Source organism: Equus przewalskii, chromosome 1 (genome assembly GCF_037783145.1).
Source record: "Equus przewalskii isolate Varuska chromosome 1, EquPr2, whole genome shotgun sequence".
Lineage (NCBI taxonomy): Eukaryota > Metazoa > Chordata > Mammalia > Perissodactyla > Equidae > Equus > Equus przewalskii.
Window position 1 is genome coordinate 96,793,739 of NC_091831.1, and position 22,986 is coordinate 96,816,724.

Sequence of the window (22,986 nt, forward strand, 5' to 3'; positions counted from 1 at the left end):
GTGTAAATTGGTGGCGCAGAATTTGGTGAGGTTGTCAATTCTCAGAATTCACGGGGACGAGATCTGGACTTCTACAGGACAGAATTGTCAGAAAGGTTAATTTAAGTCCATTTTATCTAAATTTCAGGGGCCAGCCCCATGGTGCAGCAGTTAAGTTAACACGTTCCACTTTGGCAGCCTGAGGTTTGTCAGTTCAGATCCCGGGTGTGGACTTACACACCGCTTATCAAGCCATGCTGTGGCAGGCATCCCACACATAAAATAGAGGAAGATGGGCACGGATGTTAGCTCAGGGACAATCTTCCTCAGCAAAAAGAGGAGGAGGATTGGCAGCAGATGTTAGCTCAGGGCTAATCTTCCTTAAAAAAAAAAAATTATCTTAATTTTAAGACTCAGTATGTATGAGTTCACGTGTTTATGTGTGAGTGAGTGTTTGTGTGTGTGTGAACTGAAGAATAAATGTGAAACTGTTAACAGCAATTGCTTGAGGAGTAGTAATAGGAGAAATATGGGGTTATTTTCACATTTTACTCTAGTTTATCAATTTTTTAGAACAAGGATGACATGGCATTTTTAATTTTGAAGTTTTAAATATGAAATATAAATATAGTTGGAGACACTCAGAAAATAATATGACAGACACCTATGTACCTACTCATCCAGATTTAAAAGTTAACATTTAGAACTCTTTTTCTTTAAGAAATACAAACTCCCTAACAGATTTAAGACCCATTTCCCCTTCCCTTTCTGCTCCCTCCATCCTCAGATGGAATCGCTATCTTGAATCTGGTGTTATCTTTTCTCAGCGTGGTTTTATATTTTGCTATGCACATAAGTATCCATAAGCAATAAATTATATTGTTTTATTATACAAACACAATATATTTTAATGGGAATTTTAATAACAAACTCATGGTCTTGTTGTGAGGCTTCCGTGAAATATATGAATCCAAGAACCATCTGGTTAGCCCAGCCTGGTAGTCTGAGTTGGGCTATTGTTGGAAATGGTAGGCTGGTGATGACCCACCCTTCCAAGCATGTGTTGATTGGTATGGGAACCTTCACATTTGGGGCCAGAAGACAAATGTGGAGTTTGAGTTAGGTTTTTGTGTCTTAGATGCAGGCACCCTGAGAGAGAAAAACATCTGGATAACAGAGGCATGGGCAGCCGTCTGGTCTAGGCCCACCTTGTGAACAAGGAGCTGTTTTCACAAGAAACATGGGGAGACTGATGCCAAGCAATGTTGAGGTGTGGCATAGAGTTTTGGAAAGTGCTAATCCCTTCATCCTTACATGGAATCCAGCAACTCTCTGAAAGTCCAGCAAAGACATCGCAAACGTCCTTTTAGTAGCTACAAGGACAGCAGACAACTAGCAAGAGAAGCCCAAGAATCAGGGAAGGATGGAGTGGCCCATTAGGGGTGACTGTAGCCAATGCCTGTTATATTAGCACATTTAGGGCTACCCTTGGGTCTCCCAAAAACTACTGGGAGACAAGTCACTTTTCAAGAGGAGTTGAAGGCCCTGCATTAGGGGTGGGAACAAGAATACATCAAGGATTTCACTTATTTGTCCAAAAATATTTAGCGTGCATCTGTTTTGTGCAGAGACCGTTAGTTCCTAGAGATACATAGTGAGAAATACAGCACACAGCCTGTGGTCTCATGGAGCTCAATGATCCTGGCTATGAAGAAAATAGAACAAGGTCACATGATAAACAGGCTCTGAGTGCGGGAACATTAGGCTTCCTTGGAGCCTCCAAAGAAGGCTTCTTTGACCTGAGCTAGGATAACATATGACAAGAAATCAATCATGCCAAGCTATGGAGGAAAAGTGTTCCACTCAGAATGAACAGCAAAACGCAGAGGCCCATCGGGAGGTAGTTAGGTTGCTGGGTTCAAGGAATAGAAAGAGATTAGTGTGGTTGAAGGGTATTGAGTGACAAAGGTAAGACCCAGGTAGGAAAGTCATATAGGGTCTTGTAGAGGCAGTAAAATTCAGATTTTACTTACAAGGGTCACCAATGCTAATATGACCACATATATACTCACACATTGGAGAAGCTTGGAACATAATACTAGCAGTATAAGCAATTATTTTTACATGTAAGGAATTGTATCTTGAAACTAAAGGATTTTCTCTCATTATCACACAGCAGAGGTAGTGGAGTGCAGAGGTTGGAGTCAAGAATCTTAAATTCAGACACAGTTTTGGGATAAATCTGAGTTCTAGCTCTTACTAATTATATGACTTTCTCAGGGCCTCAATTTCATCATCTAAAAATGGAGATAATAAATGTAATTCTCTTTACCTCACAGAGCTGTTGTATGGAACAATTAATCATATGTAAACACTCTACAATCAGTTAATTACCTTAACACGTATAAATTGTTATATAAAGAGCTCACACAAATGAACTACAAAAAAACCAAACAACTCAATCAAAAAGTGGGCAGAAGATATGAACAGACATTTTTCCAAAGAAGATACACAGCTGGCAAATAGACACATGAAAAGATGCTCAACATCACTAATCATCAGGGAAATGCAAATCAAAACTACACTTAGATACCATCTTACACCCCGTTAGAATGGCCATAATCACCAAGACAAATAATTGCAAATGTTGGACAGGATGTGGAGAAAAGGGAACCCTCATCCACCACGGGTGGGAATGCAAACTGGTACAGTCACTATGAAAAACAGTACAGAGATTCCTCAAAAAATTAAAAATAGAAATACCGTATGACCCAGCTATTTCACTACTGGGTATTTACCCAAAGACCTGGAAATCAACAATTAAAGAGACTTATGCACCCTATGTTCATTGCAGCATTATTCACAATAGCCAAGATGTGGAAGCAACCCAAGTGCCCATCGACAGATGATTGCATAAAGATGATGTGGCATATATATACAATGGAATACTACTCAGCCATAAAAAAGACAAAATTGTCCCATTCGCAACCACATGGATGAACCTTCAAGGCATCATGCTAAGTGAAATAAGCCAGACAGAGAAAGACAAACACCATATGATTTCACTCATATGTGGAATATAAACAAACTTACAGACAAAGAGAATAAATTAGTGGTTACCAGGGGAAGGGGGTGGAGGGCGGGCACAAGGGGTGAAGGGGCACACTTATATGGTGTGTGACAAACAATAATGTACAACTGGAAAAAAAATTCAAAGCAAAATTTTGCTTCAAAGCAAAAGTTTCAGAAATTTGCAAAAAAAAACCAGAACTCCTATGAAGAGTTTTCTATTAAAATAAAAAAGATGCTATGCAAATTCAGCTTTAAAAATAAAAAGACATAAATTGTTATATCTCATGATCATATTTATAGGATAGAATGTTCTGGGATTGGTTCTGATGAAATATATTACATGTTTCTGCTACAGTAACCACATATAGTCAACTTTTAGTATCCTTGCTAATTGAGAAAATTATTCAGGGAAGTGCAAAATTTGTTTTATTTCCCTCTGAAATAGATTATATTTTATAGCGTATTGTCTTTATAATTGTGTTTAGACTAAGTTCTTACATAATTTGCAGGCCTCTGAAAATGCATCTTTCCAAAACTGAACTCATTTTCCCTCCACAACAGTCTTACTCTTTCACGTATCCCTTTGTTGGCATTAGTAGAAATATTTCAACTCCTTGCCCTTTATCCCTACTCCCCATCAGTCACCATGACCTCTCACTTCTAACTTAGAATTCTCTCCTAAATCTAGGCCCTTCCCTTCCATTTCCATAGACTTATCTTCCTTGAGGATTTCATCATCCATATAGATGACTGACAATTGCTATTCTTTCTTGAATAGTCACTCTGTGCCAGGCACTGTTCCAAGCCCTCTACAATCTTCAGATTGCCCCATAGAGGAGGTACTATTATTATCCATGGTTGATCAATGGAGGAACCAAGGCACAGAGTGTTTAAGAATCTTTTCCAGGGTCATAAAGCTGATAAATAGCAGAGCCAAGATTAGAACCCCAAGGAGTCTGAATCTAGGGACTAAATGCATAAGAAATCCTCCATGCTGGCCTCCATAGGCCCAACATTCTCATTCTAGACTTCCTTTCACATCACTGCCACAAAATTTTCCTCCAAAATAAATCCGACCTTGTCATTTCCCTGCTTTGAATAATATCTTATTAGCTGATCATTGCCTTCGGGAGAAACTTACCAGCACGAAAAATAAGGTCCTTCACCACTCAGCCCAACTTACCTTTCCCACCTTATCTTCTAGCCCCATAATCAATCCACCATCCTGTGGTCCTGACACCCTGAGATTTTCATAGCGACATGTCCAGGCCTCTCTGCCTCTGCAAATGCTGTTTTTCTACTTGAAGACACACTGCCCCATTTCTCCACATGTAGCATTCTGGCTTCAAGATACAGATCAAATGGCATTTGCACTGAATCTTAGTGTTACCGTTACAAAATGAGTATAACAATTATTTTCTTCCTCAACTCACAAGGAAACTATGAGGACCAAATGATATTTTCTAAAAACTTTGTAAAATACCCATATGAAAGGGTATAAGCAAAGCTTTTCAACTCCAGATTTTACGATCTTTCCCACACTCTCCAACCAGCCTTGGAAAGAAGAAGGATTCTTGGCCTTCTTTTTCCTGGAGTGAACAGACCAAAAATGGGAAGCAGAAAGGAAATATTCAACTGGCCTAAATGTCACAGAGTTTTGAAGGTTTGTATTGAAAGAAAGTCAGATTACTGTGAACCACTATTTACGTATGTGCAGATTAATGACAGTAAGAAAGAGGAAAAACAAATTTAAGATGGTTTGGATGTTTTTTTACATACTCTCCCTTTCATGTTTTCTCAAGAAGGATCCAAATTGTTCTTCAAATGGTTCTTGCATTCCCCTCTGTGGTTTCTTTGAAAGCAAAGCTGTGACCACTCTGTGCGTGGGATTTATACAGCTTTCCCTTATGGGTATAAGTCCCCCTTTGGTGGGACCATGCAGATAAATAGTTTCTTCTCTGTGCTTCCACTGAACCTTTTTTATCCCACTGTTCCGGGAGAACTTGCTATACCGTCATGACTGTTTACACGACTTTCACACACACACACACACACACACACACACACACACACACAGAGTCCCTGTAGATTGTGAATGCCTCAATGACAAGGATTAAATAATATTTATCTTTATATTCCTAATATCTACCACAGTTCCTAGCCCTGGTTGCCCGAAGACATGGAAACCCCAAGGCAAGAAAATGGCACAGTTCAGTTTCTCTAATTCTAACTCCTTTTATTAAAAATTTCCATGGAGAGGGGCTGGCCCCATGGCCGAGTGGTTAAGTTCGCGCGCTCCGCTGCAGGCGGCCCAGTGTTTCGTTGGTTCGAATCCTGGGCGCGGACATGGCACTGCTCATCAAACCACGCTGAGGCAGTGTCCCACATACCACAACTAGAAGAACCCACAACGAAGAATATACAACTATGTACTGGGGGGCTTTGGGGAGAAAAAGGAAAAAAATAAAATCTTTAAAAAACAAAAATTTCCATGGACAGAAGTCTTTGTGTTCTTGGAGTTCAGTTTTTCAGTTCTAAGCTTTGTCAGAAGCAGTGCTTTAGAGAAAAGGAAAAGATGATTTAACGGGGAGACAAGAGGTCTGAGGTCTAAGCCAGCTCGGCCATCAACCAGCTAGGTTACCGAGAGGGGTGAGTTCATGCCCGGGAGCTTCAGTCCCTCACTAGCAACTGAGAAATCAGACTCAGTAGCCTTTATGGATTTTTCAGCTCTAAAATTGAGGGATCCCTTAGTAATACCTGGCCCCACATGCCTCATGCATCACATGCAAAAAAAAAAAAAAATCCAGAAATTTCCGGAAGTGAGAGGTTTTCACTTCACCTGGGTCTCTGTTTTCCTTGGACCTTGTTGTCACTTCTAGCTCTCCCCAATGGGAAGCTCTGTTCTTCATACCTGATCAGGTGTCTCAGAAAGAGACAAAGGCCAACGAGGATGGAAAATGATTTACAAAGAAGCCAAAAGGGGGATTCTGTAACTGTATTTTTCCACTCCGTTCTAATTTAAAACCACTTACAAGTGACAACTCCCAACCCGACACAGGTGCCGCGTGGTAGCTCATTACACCCTCGGGACCCCGTGTAAATCTTTTTTCTGAGAACAGCTATTGTCTTCCAAGGAAAAGCTTTTAGCATAATGGCAGGCTGAATAGAACACTGCTTTTGTAAGAATATTTTTAAGAGAAAGAAAAAGAGAAAGGTACTCTTTAACAACTGTAAATGCAGCCTCTTGCTTCCCCTATCTCAGGCCCCCTGGAAAGAAGAGTGTATGAGCCAGAGGAAACTGGAAACTGTGGCCGTGGAGCAAGATTGTCTCACCTCCAGAGACATCTAAAGGTTACACTTTGCTTTTTGAGGTTCTAATAAATGCAGGGTGGAGGTGCGTCTGACTGCAAAAACAGCAGGTCCATCTCCTCCCAGCCTCCTTTGTTGTTTCTGACTTCTCACCAGTCAGTGAGTCAGTCAGTGACTATTCACTTGGGGAATGAGAGTTTTTAATAGGAGAATGACATTTTCTCTCAGAAAATTCCCACACATTAGTTCCTCTTCTCAGGCAGCTCTTGATAGTCGAGACAACATTGCTATAGGGTCTGAACATATAGGTGTCCAAAGTGGGAAAATTTGGCAATAAAGCTCCTGAGAAAAATGAAGCATCTGTCATAGAGATGTAGCTCCCTAAACCAAAAACCAACTTTCTCTGGGCTGCAATGGTAACTGGGAATACGAGGTTATGGGGAAAGTGTGGAGAAAATGGAAAAGTTAACAAAACGATGGTGGTCTTGAATAAGCAGCGTGTTTGGATCGTGTGCATTTCTGGGGACTTTCCCAGTGAGGACAGAGCCTAAAGGAGGACGATATCCCGGACTGTGGGACAGAGACCTGGGCGCTCCTCCTGGAGCACAACTTACTACTCTGGTGGCCTTGGGCTGGTTATTTACCTTAGGTGAGCCTTAACTTCGCCATTTGCAAGACAGAGATAATGACAAGTATCGAAGGCTTGTGACAGGAGAGGCAGCACTTCTGCAAGCAGAAAGCAGACACCACACACGCACACCCACACACACACACACACACACACGCCCCTGTTCCTGAAGCGTACACAAACTACAGAAAATACAACTTTTCAACTCTCTTCCTGGAAGTTGCATATTCAAAGGATCTGCTAATCAAAGTACCTATTAACATATAATGTGTTAAAGGATTTAATGAGGCTGAGTATAATTATGCCAGAACACCATTAACCAATGGCGACTAGTCTCAGAAAGCACTAGAAACAATTTCCTGGATTGATCTTGCCTACCAAACCTATCCCCAGACCTGCTCCTCTGATCCCTTCAGTTCCATCCTCTTGGGGCCTTTGTCCCACTCTCTTGAATCCTGCTCACTCCTCCTCACTCACTCTCTGCTCTACAAACCCCAAACATCCAGGGCTCCTTTGACATCCAGAATCCTCCCAGGTAGGAAGAGCCTGGACTTTCCGGTTCCCCAATGCCTCATCCACTAAGAGTCTCTGAGGCTAGAATGAGCTGTTTATCCTTTTGTAACAGCTCCTTTCATCACCGATTTCTCCTCAAGCCTGTCTCTTCCATAACAGCTTCAGTGACAGTTTCTCAGACAACTTCCCTGTTCACTGTCCCACTGAAAAGGGCAGAGAGTGACTTTGCTTTTGGAGATCCGGCAGCATCTCGGCTCTGAGGGCCCACATCTCAAGGTTTGTAAAGTAGCAAGTCTTCTCTCTTGGGAGCATTATGAGAAGGCCCCTGTCCCCAATTCTCCAGATAGCGATAAAATACACACCAGGTAAATCTGGCGTCTACTGAACTGAAAAGATATTTATCAAGAAAGTAAGGCTAAATGCTTGCAAGAATATATCGTTTTTATTTAAAAAATGCTTTTGAAAAATAAATCAAACCAAATTAAGCCTTCTAGGAGACTCTCTGGAGCCCAGACCCTGGGAAGGACTAAAAGCAATCAATAAATTGTCCTGAATAATCTCCAGGTCCAAGACTTTGGGCCAGACCACCAGGGGAACTGGTCTCGAGCGGGGCCTTCTCCCTACGCCCCATAGCCATTCTCTTATTTCTTGGGTTTCTAAAATAAGACTGAAGTGATAATCCTACACAGTGGAAAGAAAGTCTTTCAGTGCACAAATACCTCCCTTTGAGAGGTAAGTGGCAGCCACTGACCCAGAAACGAGCCAAATCACAGCTAAATACAACTGCACACCCTCCCTCCTAGTCCTTGGGAGGGAGGAAACAGGTAAGACATCGAAGCCCACCTGGAGGGAGGTCTGGAGAAGGAGAGTCTTGGGCTGCTGGCTCATTTGCTATTTTTTCCTCCTAAAACAATGCATCACATTTTGTGGTTTAAAGGAAGTTAAATGGTTTTATTTCTGATTTACAGCCCTGGTTAATTGCATTTTGGAGATTAGATGGTGTCTGTATTGTGCTATGTTTTGGGTTTTTTTCTTTTAGAAACACAGCAATGGCATGTGTTTATGTATATGTGTATTGCAACCTGCAGCGCAAATTTTTTATGCTGTCGCCCGTCTGAGATTATGCTCCCAGCACTGCGGCCCAGGCCATGCAATCTCAGCTCTGTGCTGGAATCTGAAGGGTATGAATCTCCTCTCCCCCTTCCTTCTTGCCACAATGTCTGAAACATCCACCATGAAAATGCTTCCATTGCCTTAGAAAAGGAAAATAAAATTCATTGTGAGCAGGAAGACGGTAATACATTTATTTGTGGTCAATTTAGGGTGAGTTGCTTTAGCAGCTAAGCTAGCTTCTAATAATGTGAGGACATAGGACAGAGAGGAGGGAAAGCTCTGGCTCATGGAGTGGAGCCTGAATGGTGAGACTGAACACCTGTTCTGACGCGTCTGTTGCACATTTGTTGTGTGTATGGACTCTGGAATAGAGTAACAAAATCAGAAATCGGCACCACCATGGACCGTAGTATTTAACTTCCTGAACCCTACTTCCCTCATCTGTAAAATGGAGAGTCTTAAATTCAACCCCCATTATGAAAGATGCCAATCAGCTACATAATCCATACAAGTAAGAGTTTCAGTGTGAAGGTGAAATAGGTTGGAACTCTTCTTGCATGACTTGGAAATAGAGGAGGGTATCTTGGGAAGGGTGCTAGCCTGTGTCGCTTTTTAGCTCTATGACCTTAGATTAGTCCCAGGACCAGCTATGCAATTTGCCGGGCACGTTGCAAAATGAAAATACAGGGTCCCTTGTTCGAAACCTTTTCAAGAATTTCAAGGGGCCGGCCTGGTGGCGCAGCAGTTAAGTTCACACGTTCCGCTTCTCAGCGGCCCAGTGTTCACCAGTTCGGATCCCGGGAGCAGACATGGCACCACTTGGCAAACTCCATGCTGTGGTAGGCATCCCACATATAAAGCAGAGGAAGATGGGCAGGGATGTTAGCTCAGGGCCAGGCTTCCTCAGCAAAAAGAGGAGGACTGGCAGTAGTTAGCTCAGGGCTAGTCTTCCTCAAAAAAAATAAAAAAGAATTTCAAGATGGTGACAGAAGAGCATTAACCAAAGCGCAAGGCCCTTCTAAGCATGGGATCTGCATGCTGTACAGTTGGCACACTTATGAAGATGACCCTAAATAGTCCCTTCTCCTAGGGCAGAGCCCTGGTTTCCTCAGGATCCAGCTCAATGACCGTCACTTGCAAGTTTATTATGCCAAGAAGAAAATAAACAGCGTTCATCTCACCAATATATGGGCCCTCTCCATGCCCGCCCAGGACACCTCTTGAGATGGACAACAGCTGACATATTAGCACACATTGAAGAGAGGAAACAGTAATGCTACATGAGAGCGTACATTTAGTATTACTAATCTTACAGAGCAAGCAGAAACCAGCCTCCTGTGATTCATAGAAGGGTGTGCTAGGAGATCTTTTCTCTCTTTTCGTTAACTCAACTATTCCAAGTGCCAAATTGCGTAGGGGCCTTTACCATGTTTCAAGTCTTCTCCTTAAAGGAAGAATGATCTCAGTAGTTACAACATCAATAAAAGCATCAACGTTAGCATAAACAAAAATGCAACAGCCAAGGCAGCTCCATGCCGTAATTATGCATCGGGTTCTGCTCAGCTCCTATTTAGAAAGTGCACCTGCAAAACACAGACTTACACAGAGCCACTTTCTTAAATAAATAATTGTTCAGTGAACATTGCACTGGAAGGATTACTGTCTCCGCCTTCCAAGAACTGCTCATCTGTGAGTGCAGGACTCCGTGACTGTTACAGAAATTGCTCTTAAACGCATAAAACTCATAAGAGAATTTTTGGAAAATCCCTTATTATTCATTAAAGCATTTTAGGGCCTCATTCATTCAGATGGGATCATCAGCTGTTGATTAGCCAGGCTGTTAAGCATCCATTGTCAGATGCTGATGGGGTGTGAGAAATCACATTTCGCATCCACCAAGAGTCACCTGAACCCAGTTAGCACTTCATCAGATAAGGCTGCATCTTCTGCGGAGGAATGAGCTGGATTTTTATTCCCCAGTCTCTTCTTTCACCTCCCAAACTTTTCTGTATTGCAGAGAATTCCTCCTTCTGTTTGGTTTTTCTCGCCTACCTAAGGTCTAAAATTACATCAGAAGCCAACTTCAAAAGCTGGTTGATTACAGGTAAGTCACATCTGTGCTCAGGCTCTAACATTCAAACGGCTTGTGTGTGTGTGTGCCTGTGTGTGTGTTGGTGTGATTTTATGATTCTTGACTAGAACCTCCTCCACACCATCAGTCCTTCAGATTGGAAAGGTCTTCAGGTTATCAAGGGGATTCTTCAGCCGGGGCTCCAAAACTCAACTTCCTTCCTCTACAAACCTTTACTGACTGTGGGAGTCGGATAATGGAAGTAAGCACGGCGAGAATAGTCCCTGGGTTAGAGGCTGGAAGTGTGATTCAGAGCCCTGGTTTTGTTTTAGGAGAGGAAGTGACTGTCATTAGTAAACTGCTCTCAATCCCAACGAGTCTTTCACCTCCCTGATGGTTTGCAATTTATTTTTTCTCCCTTTAACAACAGAGCAACACTAGTATTTACCCTTTGTCTCACACCAAGAAGAGTTGGGGGTGTCTTTCTATAAAGATAGACCAGTCCCCAACTCTTTGTGGAGCTTCTGATCTCAAAGCAACAGAGTGCTTCCAACAACACAGTGAGAACACCCCCTCGCCACCAGATCTTCAGAAAAGAGGCTCCTCGTTTTACTCACGGAACTGCTCTACATGATCAGCACTCTTAGACTCAGGCATGGCCGTGATGGTCACCAATGGACACGAATTCCCTCCTAGCGTCTGGCACAGAACCTCTTGCCGGAAGTAGACCTGCTTGGGGTTCACGCTTTTTTCCAGGATGTCAAGGTGAGTCTGGAGCAGAGATGAAGCAGAAGTGTATATTATTAATGTTTTTGATAATAAGCAACAGAAAACAGCAACAAAGCTTATATTCATGTGACTCTATGTAGCATAGAAGTATTTAGCTAAGCTAATCTACTCAATATTGGGCAGTAAGTGATTATAAAGGAGGTTCTTCCTACCATCTAGGAGAAGTTCAATAAAGCTGAACAGTAAGCATCATTCCCACATGTCTGCATAGTAGAATATCTGTTTTATACTTGCACTGCAAGCAAGAGGGAGAGGCATACAGCATCCTTCCCATCACTGTAGCATACAAACAATGTGGCTACCAGGAAGAGAGGGCATACCCAGGGTGCTCAGAAACACGAGACAGAGAGCTTCAGTAACACATAGCACATTAGGACCAAGCAATGTCAGGAGACTTGTAAGCATATGGAAGGAAAATGGAAAGCAATTGATCCAGGGTGAACTCTAAGCAAAGAGAACAACTAACTAGTAGCAATCGACTTTTCCTACCCTACCTTCCCATTTAACACTCGTTTAAAACACAGAAAGATACAAAAATGGGGTAACCATTGAAACTAGGACTCTTGGTCAACAATCTTCAAGACCTCTGAAGATATTTTGATAACTCAAACAGTGAGATGGGTCATAAAGAGGTTCAGAGATTCCATCCCACCCTCACTTCATACCCTGACAAGGGTGACACGCTGACCTCAGTAACCAGAGAGACAGAAGCTGCCCCTCTCCAACACGAGAACATCAGTGCCCCAAAATTATCCTTCCAGCTGAAGATCTAAAGCTTTCAATGCAATCAACTAGGTATTAACAGGGCTAAGGAGAAACTGCCCAGCTTGTTCTTTGACAAATAACAAGTCTGCTAGATAAATGAAACAAACAAACATGAATCCTATGAATATATTTATAAAATAGTCATAAAATATATTATGAAAAGGGGAGTAGTGCCCTCAAAAGGTAGAGGCAGTGTTTACATGTGAAAAGGATTTGCTATAGAAATAGTAGGCAGAATAATGGCTCCCCCAAAGGTATCCATGCCCTGATCTTCAGAACCTGTAAATATGTTACCTTACAGGACTTTGCATATAGGTTTAAGATTAAGGTCTACTTGAGATGGGGAGATTATCTTGCATTATATAGTTTGGGCCAATCTAATCACAAGCGCTTAAAAGCAGAGAACTTTTCCCAACAGCAGAGAACCAGAGAGATGGCAACATGAGAAGGACTCAGCCTGCCATTGCTGGCTTTGAAGATGGAGGAAGAGGGCCAAAAGCCAAGGAATGCAGGTTCCAGCAAAGTTGGAAGAGATGCCTTCAAGAGACTCCAGAAAGAACTCAGCCCCAACACCTTGATTTCTGCCCAGTGAGACCCGTGTCAAACTTTTAAAGAGCTGTAAGACGAAAAGCTTTTATTGGTTAAGCCACTGAGTTTGTGATAACTTGTTACAGCAGCAATAGAAAACAAATACACCAGGAAACAAGAAAAAGAATTTCCTAGACTAAGTAAAAATCCCAGCATTTGGGTAGAAATAGACCAAAATCTACCTGTACTCTACTGAAACATTTGAGTTGTAAGGAAAAAAACAAGTTCCAAGGAAAGAAAAGATTACAAATGATTCTGTGGCCTCTCCTCTAGCCTCAGGGATACCTGAAAATTTAACCTTGAGTCATATCCTCTTTACAATTGAGACCCCTAATCATCTACCCCAACACAGTCAACTGCCTACATTAACATAACTTTATTATTCCCTGTCTGCAACAACATAACTTTACTATTATAGGAAACTCTTGCCCAGAAAAATAAAAATTATAAATAAAGTTATTGCTCATTCCAGAAACATTTCATGAACTATTCAACAGAAAGCATCAACTGGCTCTTTGATCAAATCCCTTTAACCCCTCTCCTCTGGATTCTTGCCTTACAGCGCCCACGAATATTAAACCATTATATCATGATCCTTACCCAATGCTAATCAAGCCCCCACATTAATATACCTGCCTTTGAACAAGACCTTAAAGTCTCAATAAATATCCCAGCTTTGCCCTTCCCTCTTTGAGACACTATGAAGACTCTTGTCACATTCTCTTTCGTCGTGTATTATTTTTCTATTGCTGTTGTAACAAAATGCTACAAATTTAGTGGGTTAAGGCAACACAAATTTATTATCTTACAGTTCTGGAGGTCGAAAGTCCAAAATGAGTCTTACTGGGCAAAAATCAAGGTATTCGCAGGATCATATTCCTTCTGGAGGCTCCAAAAGATAACTCGTTTCCTTGCCTTTTCCAGCTTTTAGAGGTCACCTGCACTCCTTGTCTCCTGGTGCCATCTTCCACCTTCAAAGCAAGCAATCATATCACTCCCGCCTCTACTTCCATGGTCACATTTCCTTCTCTGGCTCTGACTCTTCTGTTTCATTCTTTCACTTATAAGGACCCTTACCATTACATTGGACCCAACTTGACAATCTAGAATAATCTCCCCAACTCAAGATCCTTAACTGGATCATATCGGCAGAGTCCCTGTGCCATGTAAAGCAGCATCTTCGCAGGTTCCAGAGATTATGATGTGAACATCTTTGGGGGCCATTTTTCTGCCCTCCACACCAAGGTAAGAAATAAACTCAGATTCAAAATAAATGAGAATTCGGCTGAGGCCCGTGTATCTGACCAAACCTTTGTACTTCATTCTTGGGATTGTTCACTGAGTGATAAGTACGAGGCATTGAGGAGATGCGCCTGAACTGGAAATTGGGTGGGAGTCTCCTTCCCCTGAGGAGACAAGGTGGCTAACTAATTGTACACACACAACCAAAGGGCTTACATAGCTAGCCAAGTATGAAAGCTGAAGAAACCCCAGGGCTGATGGCTTTCCCAGGCTGAGACGGTCCTTGCCCACTCAGCTTCATCACTCATGACCACATACTTCCCCAGTGAAGAGGGACGAGGACAAAGGAAGCTGTGCCTGGGAGCCTCAAGACCTTCGTAAGCCCCTTCCACGGATGCTGTGTTGTTACTTGCCGTGTATCCTTTCTCAAGGATGCGTAAATTTGGTTGTGTAAAGACTAATCTTGTGTGATTGACTGCCAATCTAAACCCAACAGCACTGCTCCTTATTGAGCAGAATGGGGGTCACACCCTACAATTAAGGCTATTTTTAAAAAGTGTGAGTGTGTGTGTATACATAAACCTGTACATGTACATATATGTATACACAAAGAATCATTCTTGGGTCATACTTCCTTCTACAATACTGGATGCCAGAAGAAATGGAATACTGCTGAGAGTTTGAAAGTAGAAAGGATTATAATCCAGTAAACCTATAACCAGACAAGTTTTTGGTCATGAGCAAATGTAGCTTACACGCTCAGATATGCAAGAGCTCAGAAAACATATAACCTTATCTTTATTGAAAATAATAACTTGAAGACATACTTCACTGCCCAAAAATCCAACTAAAGAACAATATAAAAGGACAGTACAGTTAAACAAGGTTTAAGTCTAAATGACTACTGAAAACATGGTTACTACATAATGTAAATGTAAAAAATAATTCTCTAGGGATAAAATACATATTATCAAATTTTAATGTCATCATCTAGTTCTAAAACGAAATTAAAAAGATATACGTAAGGGAGGAATAAAGTAAGAAAATATTTTTTTCAATTTAAATGGACTTAGAAATATTACTTAATTCTTGAAAATGGAAAGGCAGTATAGCAAGACGACAAAGAGGCAAGCACTTGAGTCAAATTGCCTGGGTTCAAATTTGGCTGTGGATTCTGGAAACATTATGTAAATTCTGTACTTAACCTCTTTGTGACTCAGTTTTCTCATCTTTAAAGCAGACATAAAAATAGCATTACCTACCTCATTCAATGGTTGCTATAATTTTGCCATATACTGTACATGAAAAGTGCCTGGCACATGAGAATCATTCAATTTTAGCTGTTATTATTGATGGGGAAATAGAGTTTCAAATATGCTTTTGCAAGAACTAAAAGGGAAACACTAGCAGAATTAGGAACACTGAGGAAAAATATCAAAGAAAATATGATCGATCCATGTTGCATAAGAAAGAGAGAGAGGCAGAGAGAGAGACAGAAAGAGACAGGGAGAGAGAAAAGCAATGAAGCATGGAAAATAGCATAAAACCAAAATGACGGAAGTAACACCAAAAATTGTTTTAAATATAAGCAGGTTAAACAGCCTTATTAAATGACAAAAACTTTCAGATTAGTTTTTTAAAATCCCACTGCCTATTGTATATAACAGATACTTTTAAAGAGAGGAAAAGAAAACCATGACATGTATGAAAAACACTCCTAAATCATCTCTATTTTGTTTGCCTCCAGTAAAATATTTTAAAAGAGAAATATTGAAACTAAAAGGATGAGCAAACATAAATTAAAGCAAGCACAGCAATAGTAATATATGACAAAGTCATACTCAAGACCAAGTGCATTAAATGGGACTTAAAAATCTTATTTTGATAAAGGGCACAATTCACAACGAACATATAAAACTCATAAATCTTAAGAATCAAATAACATAGGATTGAAATATACAATGCAAAAGTGGCAGAGGGAAAAATTGTTCTAGGAGTGGGAGACGTTCAGACAGCACTTCAGTCTTGAGTAAATCAATCACACAAAAATAAGGATATAGAGTAAAATTTGAACAATATTGCTTTTTATAGATACATGTCAAACTGTGCCTTTACAGAAAACATCCTTTATTTTTTCTTCTCAAACATCCACGGAACTATAACAAAAACTAATCATATACAGGGCTATGAAGAAATTCACTAAATTTTCAATAAAAAACCAGAAATTGTAGAAAGCACATTTTCTGACGACAATTAACTGAAATTAGATTTAAGTAAAAATGGTGTTATAAACAGCAAAAATAAAACCATTAGGGAATAGAAAAACATCCTCCCAAAAGCAGCTCATGAAAGAAATTCATGTATTAAAAAGAAAATCAATATTAAATCAGCGTAATTAAGCTCTGATAGAGGAAGGGCATATCTGGTGTCCCAGGAGAAATGGCACAGGACGAGAATGGAAATGTCCCCCACAGAATGTCAGCCATGTCTCAGCCAGCCTGGTAAAAACAGATTCCAGCACCTCAGTTAAGAGAAATAAGATAGTCCTGGATTTAGATGACACTCTCTGTGATCACAAACAAATTACTTTAATCACTTTTGTAAATTTCTAGGTGAAAGCTGTACCTGATGTTATTTATTATTGAAATCCAGACTGAGGGGACTCTGCTTCACAATTACTATCAAGATCCCAGGCCCCCAAACTGGGAAAGTGATACTGTTTCCTACAGCATTGCCCCAAATGTATTCTGCAGGATGTTACTAAGTGCTGGAGTGTGGAGAGGGAGGTGGAGGGGCGGGAAATTCATAGCCCAAGCACTTGGAACATGGGGAGTTAAAGAAAATGAAAAGGTTTTCATGGCAGCAGAACCTTTCAGATGCATTTATACACCAATATGCATTGTGAACTCTTAGAAGAAAATCTGGCACACAGCATTTTGTGAATTTACATGATGGTTAAATTGTTTTCTCTAAAGATCTCAAGACACTGGAGTGCTATAGAATATGCTTTGGGACACTGTCTTTGCTGAATTGTTTCTATGAATTTTGTTTGTTTGTTGTTGCTGTTGTTTTGACATCAAAGCTGTTTCACATTTTATGATGGCTACAAGACTTCTTACAGCAGAGGCGGGGCAGGCGCTGGAAAGCCTTCTCAAGAAAAGCACTGGCCATCATTCAGTGATGTCACAAAGTTACAAATAACAAATAGGCCATAGCTCTTTGGTGTCTGATGCCAAATCTTAAAAAAAATCATAAAATCTCGATTTCATAAATCAGATATGGGAAGCAGGTTTGAGGAGGTTTGTCTAAGAAAGTCATCAAGCATAATTAACTACAAGAGAAAAAGTCCACAAAAGTACCATTGTGCCCATGAAACTTGTCCTTCAAAACAGTGTCACCTTAACATTTTCCCTAACCGCAAAGGCAAGAGGAAGCGAAGTTTGAAAGTTTTCTTCTCCTATGAGTTCTCTGTTAATTCTTTATTATTATTATTACATCTTTTATGATTAATAAAATTACAGCTCAACAACTCCCTAATATCTTTGAACTTCAGCTCATTTTCTCTAAACTGTAATTATTCACGCAACCATAGCCCTCCACCCCTCAATGAAATCTCTGCCCCATTCCACCTGCTCCAAATATGTAACACCTCTACTCATAGGGCATTATTCTGGCTCCAGTCAAACAGAAGACTCCCAGAGGTAAACCAATTATAAACTTCTGTTGGATGTCCTTTTGCAAAAATGGCTTTGTATTATTCTCCTGAAAACGATTTTGAGGTGAATGCTCCCATCGCAGGTCCAGCAAGGCCATGTCTAATTGGGTATTGTTGGGATCACAGATGAGAGAAGCAGGGCTTCTGAACGCGTGTGCCAACAACCAGCTGTAATTACAGCCCTGTAGAAGCCACGGGGGTGAGTTTCTCTATAAACATGGGAATGAGTTCACGGCAATTATGGAAACCCCCAGAGCGGCTGTCTTCTTAAAAGAAAATCCTACCGGCCCGTGAAAGATACCAGGCTGATAACTTATCCTGCAGCCTCATGGGTGCCTCTCCACAGGAGTCTGCCGCCCCTCTCCTTTATCAGCTATTCCCTTAAAACTTCCATAAAAGACATCACTTGACCTCAGCAGGTTACCCTGCTGATGGCTACTGATAACGTGAGAAGCACTATGCTCTCAAAATGGTTCATTTGTTATTGTTAGCCCCCAAACTGTTGCACTCTCTGTCCCCCTCATTCACAAGAAAGCTCACCCCTAAGGAGATGGCTCGTTTTATTTGTTTGCTCCCTGGTTGTCAGATGTCACTTAAAACACTCATCCGAGAATCGAAGGCTTCTCATCTCTAGAGAAGAACAAATGACACCTTTAAGCCAAATAAAAGCAACAGGATGTGCTGTAAGCGGGTTCTAAAGAGCTTTCTCAACTGCCCCGTCTGCCAATACCATTCTCCCTACATTAAACGGACTTATTTAAGAAGTGAGAGAAATGATTAGTCTCTAGGTGTCTACCCACATATTTGCCGATTAGAAAGAAAAGATTATTTTAATATCCTTTTTCCATGAAAAATAAGTGAAGTTATATTGCTGATGATTTGGAAAAGAGAGTAAAGAGAAAAATAATTATAATCAACCATCCTAAGACAACCCCATCAGTAGCCTTTGCATTTATTTCCTTTTGGTCCTTTATGTGGATTTTTTCTTTTTTTTTTTCTTTTTTCTTTTACTTTTTTTTGAGAAAGATTAGCCCTGAGCTAACTACTTCCAGTCCTCCTCTTTTTTGCTGAGGAAGCCTGGCCCTGAGCTAACATCCATGCCCATCTTCCTCTACGTTATATGTGGGATGCCTACCACAGCATGGCTTTTGCCAAGTGGTGCCATGTCCGCACCTGGGATCCGAACCGGTGAACCCCGGGCCACTGAGAAGCAGAACATGGGAACTTAACCACTGCACCACCAGGCCAGTCCCCCTTTTCTTTTTTTTTTTTTGAGGAAGATTCGCCCTGAGCTAACATCCGCTGCCAATCTTCCTCTTTTTGCTGAGGGAGATTGGTCCTGAGCTAACACCTGTGCCCATCTTCCTCTATTTTATATGTGGGATGCCTGCCACAGCATGGCTTGACAAGTGACTCTCGGTCCATGCACAGGATCCAAACCCATGGACGAGGGGCCACCAAAGCAGAGTATGCAAGCTTAACCATTATGCCACCAGGCTGGCTCCTACGCGGATTTTTCACCTAATTTTTATTTTACCATAAATTATGGAATGAGCATTTTCCAATGAGTCAAATGGAGAAAACGATCACACATCATCACAGAAAAGAGAGCAAATGCTCTACTGCTTACCATCTAGTTTTTTTTCACTAGATATAGACACTCGGCTGACACTTTCCATGTATCAAATCCATGTCACATACTTAATCTTCATAACAACCCATGTGGTAACTGCTTTTATGTTTCCCGTTTTACAGAGAATGAGAAAAACGAGGTGCTGAGAAGTTAAATAGCTTGCCCATGGCTACACGGCAAGAAGACACAGAGCTCAGACTCAAATCCAGGCCTGTCTGACTTCAAAACTTGTTCTTACATTGTGCTCAAGACCTTGGAAGTCAGGGGTCCGTGTGATCAACGACTTCACCCTTCATGCACATCTTGGCTCCTTTAAAATGGCCTTTCATGTTCACCTCCTTAACATCAGGACCTTTTATGGTGCCCGTCCTTTGTTTAGGCCCAGAAAAGGATAAGGCTCTGTCTATTGATTACCTGACAGACAGCACTGATTTATGACTAGCTCATTGCATCCTTGATCTACCATGTGAGTCAACATTTCTCAACTGACGTGTTTTAAACTCTTCATTTGTTCTGAGCCCTTTATATGAGATTGTGCATATTGCATTCTAATTCTCTCTTCTTTCTTTCTCTCTCTCTCTCCCTTTCTTGCCCTACACTACACTCCATTTCATATCTACGGATAATGGTGGTAGCATCTACCACAGTAGGTACATATATGTCTGGTGAAAAACCATGCTCTACCCTTTAAGAGCCTTAAGCTCTCCCAACATATGGAATCAACTTATGATCACTTTTCTTGTCTCTTGCCAACTCATACAGTTATAATTCTCAGTGAGATCTCATTTTCCTACCCTCTAAAATGTCCATCAGAAACTCTCTTGGGGCTCCATTTTCAACCAATACTACTGGCTACCTAGGGGCAATCCATAACATAACCCAAATACTTTAACAAGTATTCCTAACAACACTTTAACAATCATTACAATTGTTGATAGCTTGATATGGATGATTAAAATAGAACTTCTTCGCTTGATTCATAATTGCAATAATATTGTATTTCTTTCTTTCAGCTTTATTTTAATACCATAATTTGGACAATTATCCAGCAGAGTTCCTGGCAAGCATCTGGAAGATATCAGTTTGAAAGAACCAAATACTAATTCTCTTATTATAAGAGAATAATGAAATTTTTAAAGTTGCAAAATTGTGTTCATGTTGAAAAACATCCAACATGCATGTCCTCTGCTATAAAAATGTCTGTAATTATCAAACATAGTCTATATTATGAGATTTACAAATCATGAATTCTACGTAGAAATGTACTTTCTGCCCCTCAGCATAACCCCCAAGTAACATACAGTTAATTCTGCCCTTAGGGTATCATTCACATTTAATTTATCACTGATCTGTTGGAAGAAAAACCGTTTCTCCTTAGGACATATCCAAAAATAAAAATGACTAGCGTGCATTACAGAATGTACTCATTCTGTCCATGATGGGAAGAAGGGTTTTTTAAGAGAAGTCACAGAGTCAATTATTGTCTTAAGCCTAGGGAAGACAAAGACCATGCATTATTGGAAATGTAAAACCTAAAAATGAGTATATGCATTTTTCACTTTCAAGTAACAAATTGTCTTTCTTACTCTGTTCTACTCATTTAGGAGAAATGAAAAGTTATCCCCTTTCCTGTCTCTCTTTCTCATTAACTCTCCTCAAATCTCCCTAGTGGGAAAAGATTCACAGTCAATAGGCTAAGTAACAAGCCACTGAGCATCAATTAACAAGACCTCTCTCTCCCTCTCATGGAGACCAAGTTTCTGGGGGAAGGGAGTTCTCTTTTCTTGTGTTTTTGTCCCTCCTCAAGATGAAATTACCCCTACATTGATCCCAGTGGCTCCTGAGCTCTTTGTTGATTGTAAACTGTAGACCCTGAGCTCTGATCTGAGAAGAGCACAAAAGCTACGTGAATCCCAGAGGCACAAGCTATGACTTACAATCGCTGCTACAACTGCAGTAGGTACTTTATAGGCACATGTCATCGTCAAGTTGTGTGATCATATAATCTCTGATGGTGGCTGAGTTCAAGTCATCAACCCACGGTTATTATCTATAATGCTGAGTGCCATGGATGTGATTCAGCTGGACAGTGTTATTCACCAAACATGGCCCCATTCTTATCCCAAAATGCTCTGATGGGTTCTTGCTAGGTGTCCACCTTCTGATTCAAAGTCTGAAATTCAGAGTAAGAAGCCAGATTTAGTCAATGCCTGGCTGAAGGAGTTTCAGCTCGTAGGCACCTAGCAAGAACCCATCAGAGCATTCTGGAATAAGAATGGGACCATGTTTGGTGAACAACGCTACCCACATGAACCACATCCACCGCACTCAGCATCATAGATAGAAACCACCATGGGGTAATGACTTCAACTCAACTATCAGAGATTATATCATCACACACCGTGATGACAACCTGTGCCTATAAAAGTGGACTGCAGTTGTAGTAGCTAGTGTATGTGACAGCAAGCAAGGACACTGATCTGATCCCAGAGCAGAAGTTCTTTTGAATTCCTTCTACATTCCTCTACAGTAAAGTGGAAAGAGCACAGGAACAGATGTCAAAGGCCAGTGCTCTTTCTCTGCTTGGCTACTAGCTAGATGTGAGATTTCTAGGCCTCGATGTTTGCATCTATAAATAACAAGGCTGAATTAGACAATTTCCCAAATCTCTTGTGTTGTAAAGTTTTATATACGAACACTGAGAATCTCAGCAGGGTCTAAGATATCCTAACAAGTGAAAAGACAGTGTCCTGGACCCACGGATCATTCCCCCAGTGGAAAAGGCAAACACACATTCAAACAGGAATCCCTTTCCTGGAAGACTTTCCCTGTGCGCTGTTTCACAGGCAAGACAATAAAAGCAGCTGTTGAAGGGGATCATGAATCTAGACTGTTCTGGGTCCCTAAAGGCAACAAGCATGTTTTCTAACAAACATGGCTTGTTGCAGCATAGCTTGTGATGCACATTTCTTGGATTAACTTCTTGCGATCTCTAAGTGTGATACACAAATAATACTAGTTGTGTATCTTTTGCAATCTGGAAAACAGTAAAAATCTCTCTTTAGGCAAGACAACATATGGAGAGCAGGATAGATGCACTCTCAGGAAGCAGTCAGCCAAGTGGTTTAAGATAATCCTTCTCGATGGAGAAAAATTTTCATTTATACCTGCACATTCCTTTTGAAGGCAAAGATGTTCTTGGTTATTATCTTTCCCAACTCCTTATCACAGACTTAAAAATGAAAATGCTCATCCTTCAGGCTAAGTGATACATACACTCATATATACACATATTATTATAAATATGCTAATAACATTTTGCATTAACACGAAGGATGAAAGTGCTTTATAGAAGATACTTTAGCTCATTAATCCTCAGGATATCCTTGAAATAGCTAGGGGAAAGGGATAGTTTGCCAACTGTTTTAAATGACAGAAAACTGCATGGGTTAAGCAGTTTGCTGGAATTTGCCTAATGAACATTTTGCAGGGTCTGATAGACAGAAGAATGGTAACTTCCAGTTTGGGCTGACTTACACTACACTCCTTGCATAAAAAGATTGTGGCCC

General features: G+C 40.8%; 1 protein-coding gene across 6 annotated transcripts in view; it reads right to left on the reverse strand.

Annotated features, from left to right (window-relative positions):
- The window catches only part of AGBL1 (AGBL carboxypeptidase 1), a 754,053-nt gene that overhangs the window by 553,879 nt on the left and 177,188 nt on the right, over nucleotides 1-22,986 (reverse strand). For all 6 annotated transcript variants that reach the window (XM_070618166.1, XM_070618156.1, XM_070618162.1 and 3 more), the window contains one exon: nucleotides 11,303-11,456. In XM_070618166.1, the coding sequence (XP_070474267.1) occupies nucleotides 11,303-11,456 (154 nt within the window). The remainder of the gene's footprint in view (nucleotides 1-11,302; nucleotides 11,457-22,986) is intronic.